The 10,314-nt window shown below is 38.2% G+C and overlaps 3 protein-coding genes across 4 annotated transcripts; 2 read left to right on the top strand and 1 right to left on the bottom strand.

Annotated features, from left to right (window-relative positions):
- Nucleotides 1-364: 364 nt before the first annotated feature.
- On the top strand, nucleotides 365-1,530 carry asdurf (ASNSD1 upstream open reading frame). The gene is made up of 4 exons (XM_088931056.1): nucleotides 365-493; nucleotides 763-816; nucleotides 1,016-1,091; nucleotides 1,393-1,530. Exons 1-4 carry the CDS (start codon nucleotides 419-421, stop codon nucleotides 1,431-1,433), a joined length of 246 nt encoding a protein of 81 aa, XP_088787182.1. The 5' UTR covers nucleotides 365-418; the 3' UTR covers nucleotides 1,434-1,530.
- On the top strand, nucleotides 1,503-4,885 carry asnsd1 (asparagine synthetase domain containing 1). Its single transcript, XM_088931053.1, has 3 exons — nucleotides 1,503-2,927; nucleotides 3,402-3,583; nucleotides 4,552-4,885. The coding sequence occupies exons 1-3, from the start codon at nucleotides 1,503-1,505 to the stop codon at nucleotides 4,796-4,798; spliced, it is 1,854 nt and encodes a 617-aa protein (XP_088787179.1). The 3' UTR covers nucleotides 4,799-4,885.
- On the bottom strand, nucleotides 4,857-9,596 carry LOC148821901 (uncharacterized). 2 transcript variants are annotated; one of them, XM_088931055.1, is made up of 10 exons: nucleotides 9,475-9,596; nucleotides 9,173-9,257; nucleotides 8,797-9,004; nucleotides 8,004-8,093; nucleotides 7,771-7,850; nucleotides 7,517-7,632; nucleotides 6,426-6,523; nucleotides 5,970-6,038; nucleotides 5,834-5,892; nucleotides 4,857-5,487 (listed from the first exon to the last, which is right to left on the bottom strand). In XM_088931055.1, exons 3-10 carry the CDS (start codon nucleotides 8,986-8,988, stop codon nucleotides 5,367-5,369), a joined length of 825 nt encoding a protein of 274 aa, XP_088787181.1. In that variant the 5' UTR covers nucleotides 8,989-9,004; nucleotides 9,173-9,257; nucleotides 9,475-9,596; the 3' UTR covers nucleotides 4,857-5,366. The 2 variants fall into 2 exon arrangements, with proteins under 2 accessions (XP_088787181.1, XP_088787180.1); XM_088931054.1 differs by lacking the exon at nucleotides 9,173-9,257.
- Nucleotides 9,597-10,314: the final 718 nt, after the last annotated feature.

Genomic DNA, 10,314 nt, shown 5'->3' with positions numbered 1-10,314 from the left:
TATTTATCTAGCTCACTGACAACCCAACTTCTTTATCTTTGGATTGTGAGGATTATTTAAAACTTCTGACTTGTGTTTAATCTTATGCATGTCAGTTTTTAATTCGTTAATGGATTCATTTTGTCTTAAATGTATTATGTATTGTGTAACGTCTTTTACCTACCTGAAGTAATAGGTTTATTCGAAATTGCACAGAACGTGTATTTTGAGTGGATTGGAGTGCCATACAGTGGTGAAAATTATTTCACCCTCCGGCCACTAGAGGGAGACCTTCTTACATGATTTATGGATTAAAAAAAAACATTCTCTTGTTATCAGACTCTAACACAACGTCTAGTGAACATGTCGTCTCCCGTGGCAGAGGGTCACTTGTGCGTGTGTTTTATGTGGTTGTATTATATCGATTAAGATAGCCAAAATGTCACATAAAAATCAAGATAAAGATGATGTTGTACAAGCAAAAGCGAAACAGAAAGAAGAATTAAATAAAAAGGTGAGTTACACAGACTGCTGTTTTTAAAAATTGTGAATGAAACGTATTGTTCTTTTATGTTTCTTATAGATCTGTTCCTGTTTTGATCATGATTAATGTTTTTAATTGGGGTATTTATAAGGCTGAAATGTATTTAAACTGTAGCCAGACAAGGTTTTGGAATTGTGGCTACCGATTAAAAAGAGCGAACCATGCACACGGTCACGAACCATTAAGATGACTCTTTAAGTTGGATCGTAAAGAAATTCTAGTAATTTCGTATTTTGCAGATAAGAGAACAAAAAATTGTGATTGATGAGCTCTCCAATCTTAAGAAAACCAGGGTAAGGAACTATTTTTTCGTGAGAGTATTTTGTCCATCTTTTAATAGTTTTCATTAATGTTTTGCCTTACATGATTATGTACGAGACAGTTTATGTATTGAAACATTATGATCAAAGCGATGCAAACCATGCTTTTCTTACAGACGAAAGAATAGCAATATTCTGATTTAAGTGTTGTGCTTTTCTGTCATTTTAACAGAGGGTGTATGTGCAGCAGCCCAACAGCCACATCTTCTTTTTGGCAAACAAAGCTGAGACACTGAGTGCTTCTAAAAGTAAGCAAGAAAGCCCGAGATCTTGTCAGGAGGACTTATCAGGGAGAACATTGATCATTGAAACAAACTGTAATGCTTGGAGATTGATTAAAATCAATACTTGGCTAAAGAAACCTCATTTATCAATAAGCAATAGACTTATTTCCGTTTGAAGTAGTGGTTGTTCTCATCTTAAAATATCCTGCCATGCTTAGCCTTAAATTTCTGTCAATTATAATTTTTTCCTTTAATTAAGATAGATTTATGGTAATCATGAAATGTCCGTATTAGGTTTTCATTTGATACTTTTTTTTTCTTGCAGATTCACTGGAAAACATGAAGAAGGAGTATCAGGATTTGTAGAAACAAAACAGGATCCTTTTAATTTGGGAGATGGAAAAATGAGTAAAACTGGATGAATTGCAAACTAAGATGTGCGGTATATGTTGTGTTGTGAGCTTCTCCTCTTTGCCTTCAGAATTGTCGAAGTCTGTGATTAAAAATCTGAAGAACCGAGGACCCAGCTTTAGTCAAGAAATAACAAAGACGGTCAGGGATGTCAATGGCCTGTGCTTTTTCTCTGGCCACGTCCTTCATATGAGAGGAGTCCTGACCCCTCAGCCAGTGCAAGATGAAGATGGAAATGTCTTCCTATGGAATGGGGAGGTCTTTGGTGGTCTGACAGTGGGAACTGAAGAAAACGATACACAGGTCGTTTTCCGCCAACTGACTAAATGCTGCAGCGATGCAGAGATCCTGTCTGCTTTGTCATCTATTCAGGGACCATGGGCTTTTCTGTATTACCAGGCAGACAGACATAGCCTGTGGTTTGGGAGAGACTTTTTTGGTCGACGAAGTCTTCTCTGGCGATACAGCAGTGAAGGGAAATCGATTGCTGTGTCGTCTGTGTCCTCAGGTCCTGGTGCCGAGCATGAACAGTGGGAGGAGGTGCCAGCTTGCGGAGTTTATAGGATTGATTTAAAGGCATCTTCTTGTTCAGGTTTTTTGGTTCTGGAGTTTTATCCTTGGGCTTATTCTTTTGACATCCAGTTACCTGTAAATCATGAAGTGAAACGAGAGGACTTACCTTCCTTTGTCTCTTTAGTAATGATTGAAAATAGACTCTTCCTGCGCGCTCCGGTTGTTCCCCTTAATAGTGTCATCCCTGAGAGTCTGCCAGTTGCAGAGCACATATTTGGCCCTCAGCCATCTTTTAAAGACCTTGATGTCTTTTTGAAGGATGACAAGAAGAAGAAACGTGCTCAGCAGCTTATAGATGTTTTAAGTGAGGCAGTGAGGCGGAGGGTCCAGTCTCTTCCTAAAGAAAGCCAGGCAAAGTCTCCTCTTGATGACAAAGCTGATATTGCCATCCTTTTTTCTGGTGGGATTGACTCAATGGTTCTTGCTGCTCTAGCAGACCGTCATGTTCCTTTAGAAAAGCCAATTGATCTTTTGAATGTGGCCTTCCAGTTGCAGGAACCAAAGAAGCCGAAAGGATCTACCAGAAACCAAAAGCACAAGCACATTTCAGAAGCAGTTCCCCATTTGGAAGCAATCGGGACAGGTTGTGGGATATCCAAAGAATCTGGCTGTTTTGATGTGCCTGACAGAATTACTGGCAGAGCTGGTGTGCAGGAGCTACAGGCAATAAGCCCAAAACGAAAATGGAATTTTGTGGAAATTAATGTCTCAAAGGAGGAACTTCAAGAAACAAGACAAAAGCGCATCACTCATTTGTTGTATCCATTAGATACGGTCCTGGATGACAGCATTGGTTGTGCAGTTTGGTTTGCTTCCAGAGGAACTGGTTTTGCAGCAGGAGGCAAGGAACAGCAACCATATACCTCATCTGCAAAGGTGCATAATCTTAATATACATTTGTATACAATCATGGTAGCACAGTAGTTAGCATTGCTGCCTCTCAGCACTGGGATTCTTGGTCCAATTCCAGACCCGGAGTGCTTTCTGCGTGGAACTTGTATATTGTCCCTGTGTTTGTGTGGGCTTCCTCTGGGTGCTTTTCCACAGTCCAAAAACACATTGGTAGGTTAATTGGCTTCTGGGAAGATTGAGTGTGTATGTTTACGTCTGTGCTTGTCCTGCGATGGACTGGTGGCCTGTCCAGGGTGTACCCCACCTTGTGCCCATTACCTGCTGGGATAGGCTCCAGCACCCCTGTGACCCTGAATCGAAAGAAGCTGTTAGAAAATGGATGGATTGGAAAGCAAATTTGTAGAAAGTGTGACCAAATGTTTAGGATAAGGTTATTTTTCCGACAAGAATCGCCTAATTAGGATTCTGTTGACTCCTGGGCTCTCTGTGACTGTTTAGGTTGTGCTCACTGGAATTGGTGCGGATGAACAGCTGGCTGGGTACTCCCGACACCGTCTTCGCTTTAAAACCTCAGGACTGCGGGGTCTTGTCCAAGAGCTAGAGATGGAACTGGGCAGGATCTCTTCACGGAACCTCGGCAGGGATGACAGAATCATTGGAGATCATGGGAAGGAAGCCAGGCAAGTGTTTTCCTTATGAAATAGGATCTCCTATCCATGTTCTGTTTAAAGGCGAGATAGAGATTTGTTGAAGTGGATAGTCCTGGGACATCTGGAAAATCATTTTTTAAAACTTAATGTTATAGTCCTCTATCACTGGAAGAAGCTGTATAGCCAGACAAGAAGCCTGGATTCAGAATTCATACATTTTCTACTGTCAGGACCTTTAAGTCCTTTAACCCTCCAAGACCTCCAAGAACTTTAACCCTCCATGTTAAAGAGACCTATAAAACATGCTGATCTTAATTCCCTTCTCTGCCCATTGATAGGGACAGTCGTGAAGTAGGATATCAAAATTCCCAACTGGAATTATTTTATTGCCTTTTGCTTTGTTTTATTTTAAAGATGTTAACAAGCGTAGCGAATGGAAGCTAACAAGGGCTAATGAAGTAATGTGGCCTTCAAGGAGAGCAGTTGAGAACACCTGCTCTGTAACAGTTCAAGGATCTGTCTCATCTGGCTTTCGTTACAACTGAGCTCTTCATCGCTGAAACAGAGCTCCATCCATTCACAACTTACCTTACTTATTAAGTGGTTGCCGCCTTATTTTCATGTCCTTTTAATGGGCAACCGATTGCTAATGTCCAGAAACAGGTGGGAATGATGCTGTCTCAGGCTCTCCCACTATAAAAAGCAACTGCTGTTCTGCGGAGGCTCTGCTATGAATATTCCAAACAGCTGACTGGGTGTAGGCGTGAAACTGAAAGATTTTTTTGAGTGTCAATGCTCATTATTAACTCCATTAATGATGCCGGGAAGTATATTTAAGAACCAGTTATTGTAAGACAATTAATGTTGAAAGAGAAATTCCTCTGTAGGAATGAATGCTCAAAAACAGGGGCATCCTGGAGTAACACGACTGAGAAACTAGACATCGCCTACCTCAAGACAGACAAGGAATAAAGATGGAATATTGTGTTCCCTTTCAGGTTTCCCTTCCTGGATGAAGAAGTAGTTAGCTTTCTGAATGCTGTGCCGGTGTGGGACAAGGCGGACCTGTCCCTGCCCCGTGGACTGGGAGAGAAGCTGCTCTTGCGCCTGGCTGCCAGGGAGCTGAACCTCACAGCCTCCGCAGCGCTGCCAAAGAGAGCCATGCAGTTCGGCTCCAGGATAGCCAAGATGGAGAACAGCACCGAAAAGGCCTCTGACAAATGCAGCAGACTCCACATGACATAAATCTCGCCATTTTATTGTCTGGATGAAAGTGTAACTTTGTAACTAAAACACTTTGTTTTAAAAATATTAAAATATTTTGTCCATAAATTTCTTTATCTCCATATTGGTACATTCCTTAACTCTACTAAATTACATTTGTTTTAATAAAACTTGTACATTATTCACACTATGATACCCATTATCTTTCATAAAGTTTAGGTCATGAAGATTCTTTGATCGTATATTCCTATAATAAAAAAGGTTAAATAATACTTTACTTGTTCACAATGGTAAGTGTATTTTGAACACTAAATGCTAGTGAGAGATAATATCGAAGTTGCTGAAGAGATTTTATCACCAATGTCCTGGAGCTAAATCAGTTATCAGTTGAATGTCAGATAGTGTAGTCTCGAACCTACTTAAGGTATATTTAGGTGCTGTAATTTCTGGATAAATTCTTTACTCTTTTATTATAATTTTTGTATCCATTCATTTTGTGGTGAGTGTTCAACACATTTGATTTGATTGTTGAATTTTCAGACTGTAGCCATTCACAAAGAATACAGCTAAACACTTTTCTTTTACACTACTACTTCAAATAGGTCTTTGTGTTTTTTAACATTTTTTGAAAGTAGATATCACATTCTATATAGGATTGCAAGTTTCCAACGTCGAATCGGCCAGAGATCTCATGAATGTAAACCGGCTTCCTAAAATAAAGTAATACAATTTAAAACATAAGAATGTATTATATAAAGTGGTGGTATTGGCTTATTAAAGTAGTGATACAATTCTGATGAAATGAAAGATATGCCTTTTCTCTATTTAATTTACATAAAGTAGACCGATAGCAAGATTAAGAATTTTTTCATTCATCTGCTGTTCATAAAAAGAAAAACGACTCTTTACTCAAAGCCAAGATGCAATATTGAAATATTTTGGATTTGGAAACCTTTGGAATTGTTTCAGAATGCTCACTCTGCCATACTACTTAGCACAGTGAAGTAAAAAAAAAGTTCTGTTCACATCAATTTAAGGTAAAATGTAGATTGATACCTCTGTATGAGCCATGATAAAAAGTTTCCTGGAGCATCTCTCTCTTCTATTGGTAGTGTCTGCAAAACAATGTAATGCATTATATATCACAAAGGAACTCATTTAAATAGCTAACACAACAGTTAACATGTTTTACCTTCTTTTCTTCGAGAAATTTCTCCAGAAGGGGAAGAGTTTTCTTGGAGAACAAGTAGCAGCAAGGGCACTGCAAGAATAGAATTAAAAAGTATGCAAATGCAAACTTCGGGAAAGTATTTTGTTGTAGACACCTGTATTTAAAACAGCATAGCACTCTCCTATGAGAAAGATGAGAGATGAGAGACAAGCAATATATCAAAGAGCTACAACCCTATTACTGGAGAACCACAGTCCAGCAGGATTTGTACTTTAATATAAATAAGAGCAAGGAAAAGTCCATACCAGAGCTTATCTTGTTTTCCATGGGGTTAAGTGAAGTAGAGAGCACACTGACTCTCCCCCTGGATGAGACACTGGTGGTCCCCACTTATACAGCAAGATCTGTTCATAAATATACTTTTAAGACTTTCTAGACAGGTTGTTTATATAGTATTATAAAGTAAAGGTTGCTCACAGCTCTTCTTGAGTTTGTGTCAGCAGGGGAGGGTTTCTCTTTCATACAGCAGACCTTCATGTCACCGTCCACTTCAAGAATGCCATATTTCGAGGTCTCTGTGAATTGGTTACAAAACAAGTATTGTTGTGCAGAAGGATTCAAGAAGTCAGCAAGGCTCATATGCACTTAAATGATAGCAGTATACAAACTCAAGCAGTGGTTAGCAACTCTGATCCTGAAGAACCATGGTCTTGCATGTTTTATAGGTAACCTTAAATGGTAAACGAGCAGAAAAGAGCATGTTGACTCCCTAATTCATGGGTCTCAAACTCCATTCCTGGCTGGCTTCTGGTTCGGACAATTGTGTCTTCTGGTTTCTGCATCAATATGAGTAGTTATTTCAGCAATAAACATACTTATTTTTTAAATAAGACAGGTATAGGATTTTTCCTGGGGTCTTTTACTATTGATTACGCAAGACATTCACTTTATTAAAGGTACAATTATCTATAAACTACTGTGAAGCTGTTCAATATTACAAGTTTACAGACCAACTGAATCTGAGTTGATGACACAAATGCCAGAAGACACTAGGCCCTCCAGGAACTGCATTTTCAGTTTATCTCCCTATGACTAGTACTACAAGGCCTTGCTGTGCAGCAGAGATCTCCAGTCTTTAAAGCACAAGCTGGTAAACTCATCCAATTAAGCCAATAATGACCTGATTCATGTTATTACAAACTCTGTAGGATGAAAAATCTGTAGACACACTGGCCCTCCAAGACTGGGATTGGGGATCCCTGCTTTATAGGGAGAAAAAGGATACTCTTGCCAACTGGCAAAATTGCTGCAAGCTTATACAGGATAATTTGAACTTTTGCTAAATTATATGTTGTAATGTTCTAGTCTGACGTACTAACACTTCATGCAGCTTTTTTCCAGTCATTATTAGATTCAGAGACAATTTCCCGAATAAGTAAACTTTAAGCACTCAGATGGTAATCAAGACACTGTATACTGTAGCTAGTCCTTATTTCTTGCAAAACAATAAATTAATTAAGTACTATATCAGTTTGTGCCCTCAGTACCTGGTTTCTATTTTTGCTCACCTTCATCTTTACACTGGTAGGACAAAACCAGATTACATTCATCACATTTTCTTTGTAGATCAAAAAACACATCCAGGAATCTGGAGAGACTGAAGTCCTCTTTAAACAAGGTGTCCCTGTGGAGATAAGCAATTCACTAAATTCACAAAAATTAAAACATTACGTACAAACTGGTAAAAACACATTTGAAGAAAACAAAGGAATTGTCACTTAACTTGGATTGCAAAGTTTAGTTTAAAACTGGAAAGTCTTACCCCCCAATAACTAAAACATGGTCCTCTGTAGTGAAATGTTTAATTGCAAGCTGAAGACAAGCAACAGCTCCAAGTCTTTCCTAAAACAAAAAACAAAATACAGAAACAAGTGTAAAAATATGTAATTGATAGATATAATGTTTCCTAATAAAATGAGAATATAAATATTGAGTATTGGGGTTTCTGTTATTATTATGAGATTACTGCAGAAACTCATTCAAATCAGCACTGACCTCATTGCATCTGGTCCCATCGTTAATTATTATAACACCTGGAAACTGCTGTCCCCATTCCTCGAAGTCTTTGAAGTACAAGTCATTGGTCTGTTGAAAGGAAGTGAAATTTCTGTGTTCTATCACATAAGAAAGAATAGGTGACCAATTGCCACCTATTACTGGGGTCTGTAATTGGTCCTGAAGGTTTTCAAAGCTTAAATGATCTTAAATGATCGATGAGCCGTGAGCTGGAAAGCACGTGTAGTTCTAATTAAGCAAATGATTGAGTAAATTAAGTAAGTCTGAGCACAGCTACAAGAATAACCTGGGTAGCACACCCTTGACCTTAAGTGGTTTCTCTTTAGTGCAGCTGCAATTATATTTTAGGGGCCTGCAGTAAATGGCCAAATGATAGATTTATGTTGGACTACAGCCACAACTATACAACACAATGCAATACAAATGCTTCATTTTATGTTTGATTAAAAGCTGACATAATATTTTTGTTCAAAATAAAAATGCATATACATTACTTCTGTTTTTCTTTAGAATGTGTGTTGTTGGTGTAGTTAACTGCAGTGCTAGAGGACCAAAGACTGGTTGGTTTTCATTCTAGCTTTTATTTAAAACCTAATAGTTCCACTGAGCAACTTATATGTATCTTTTTTAAAGAGTTGGTCCATTTTTAATTATACCTTAAAGCCCTTTGGAAAGCCCACAAGGACTAGAACTGACTTCCCCTGTATGAACATAATACACTATCTAATGAATAATGGAAGCTTGCAAAAAATGTTACAATGTATATACATACAACAACAAAAATCGCATCCACACAGTCAGAACTGTTTAACGCCTCTATCCAGTGCGAAATCAGAGGGCACTCTCCAACGGGGATCAGGGGTTTCGGGGTGCCGATGAGGCACTTGAACTTCCCCGTTGAGTTGCTCTGGAGATCTCTGTGCAACCTTGTGCCATATCCCGCAGCCAGAATCACAGCCTTCATGCTACCGTGTATGCAACTGCAACAGAATAATAATACGTTTTACTTTTTAAAGACGTAATTTATAATAACAATGTGGTTATAACTAATGGTTTTTTTATTTTTGCATAGTCTACAGTTGAAAAAATGATTAACGTTTTTTATGTGAAATCCATGCGTGGACGTACAAATGAGTGTACAGTCTTACCCCTGATTTCGTTCTTTTCCGAAACCCTAAATCCAACCGTATGAGTTTTCCTGTTTTAATATTGCCATTTGGCTAAGAGATGCATCTGCAACAATTATTAACTACAATTACTCAGCAGTTCACCACAACTGTCCCTTTCCTTGCACAGCGCTTTCCATGGTGTAAGCGACGTCCATATCCTGCACAAGCATTTATCAACAAATAATATACATTTTCTTTAAATAAACAAGTTATTAGCAGTAATAGACATGCCTAGTAATACAACAAATCGCATTTAACCTGCTTAGTGATAGTATTTTTACCCAAAGTGAAAAGCGAAGTGGAAAAACAGAGCCTCGAAAATATAAAACTTATCTACAAAGGCTCTCTGCAGCACTTTTTGCAGGAACCAACACGTCAGCCTCCAGTGTCACAGACCACGAAATGAAAACAGCACCCCTCTCTGCCATTACCGTAAGCTACTGCCATATGACACATTCAATAGGAAAGACGCGCCCCCTGCTGTCGTGTATAGGTTCAAAAGACTGACGCGTTTAGACAACGTAATTTAGCGTCCTTGGTTGCTAAGATCTGCATTGAAATTCCTCGACGTGACACGTTGATCGTAAGATATGCTTTATTTGAATTCCACAAGTAAGTGCTAGATAAATAAATAGAACTCTTTGCTGCACAAAATTGTCCCAAATGCACATTAACATTTTATTTGTCTTGTTTAAACCAAGAGAACACCTGAGATTTACCAACGGTACTTTCCATTCAGCAAAAGTAAGTCAGTGTTTACTTTTTATTTCAATACAAAATTGGTAAATAAAAGAAATAAAGTGTTTAGTTTAAACGGAGCTTTTATTTTGTATTTTATATAGCACAAGCAAATTCTGAATATTTGTGTGATTTTAATCGTATTTGGTGTCTAGCTTTGCTTAATCAGTATTTAAAAAATGGACGTGTGATGATAATACCTAATCTTCAATTATACGTCTGTGATTTAGCTAGACGACCTGTGGAAGGAATGCAATGCACTAAACTACAGTATGGTAATAATCAACTTTATTATTTTGTTATTAGATTAATTCAAAATATTGCATAATAGATTTATTTTAACTATACCGCTCTATATGATATATTTTGTAACATCTGTGTAT

This window comes from Atractosteus spatula, chromosome 13 (assembly GCF_055471065.1).
Source record: "Atractosteus spatula isolate fAtrSpa1 chromosome 13, fAtrSpa1.hap1, whole genome shotgun sequence".
Classification (NCBI taxonomy): domain Eukaryota; kingdom Metazoa; phylum Chordata; class Actinopteri; order Semionotiformes; family Lepisosteidae; genus Atractosteus; species Atractosteus spatula.
This window is presented reverse-complemented; position numbering and strand designations above follow the sequence as displayed.

Excerpts from the sequence above, each read along its gene's own strand:
- asdurf (XM_088931056.1), top strand. The coding sequence starts at position 419 with ATGTCACATAAAAATCAAGATAAAGATGATGTTGTACAAGCAAAAGCG. Across the intron at positions 817-1,015 it reads CCAATCTTAAGAAAACCAGG|AGGGTGTATGTGCAGCAGCC; the intron begins GTAAGGAACTAT and ends TCATTTTAACAG. Across the intron at positions 1,092-1,392 it reads GACACTGAGTGCTTCTAAAA|ATTCACTGGAAAACATGAAG; the intron begins GTAAGCAAGAAA and ends TTTTTCTTGCAG.
- asnsd1 (XM_088931053.1), top strand. The coding sequence starts at position 1,503 with ATGTGCGGTATATGTTGTGTTGTGAGCTTCTCCTCTTTGCCTTCAGAA. Across the intron at positions 2,928-3,401 it reads CATATACCTCATCTGCAAAG|GTTGTGCTCACTGGAATTGG; the intron begins GTGCATAATCTT and ends GTGACTGTTTAG. Across the intron at positions 3,584-4,551 it reads GATCATGGGAAGGAAGCCAG|GTTTCCCTTCCTGGATGAAG; the intron begins GCAAGTGTTTTC and ends GTTCCCTTTCAG.
- LOC148821901 (XM_088931055.1), bottom strand. The coding sequence starts at position 8,988 with ATGAAGGCTGTGATTCTGGCTGCGGGATATGGCACAAGGTTGCACAGA. Across the intron at positions 7,851-8,003 it reads ATGGGACCAGATGCAATGAG|GAAAGACTTGGAGCTGTTGC; the intron begins GTCAGTGCTGAT and ends TTTTTGTTTTAG. Across the intron at positions 6,039-6,425 it reads ACACAAACTCAAGAAGAGCT|TGCCCTTGCTGCTACTTGTT; the intron begins GTGAGCAACCTT and ends CTATTCTTGCAG.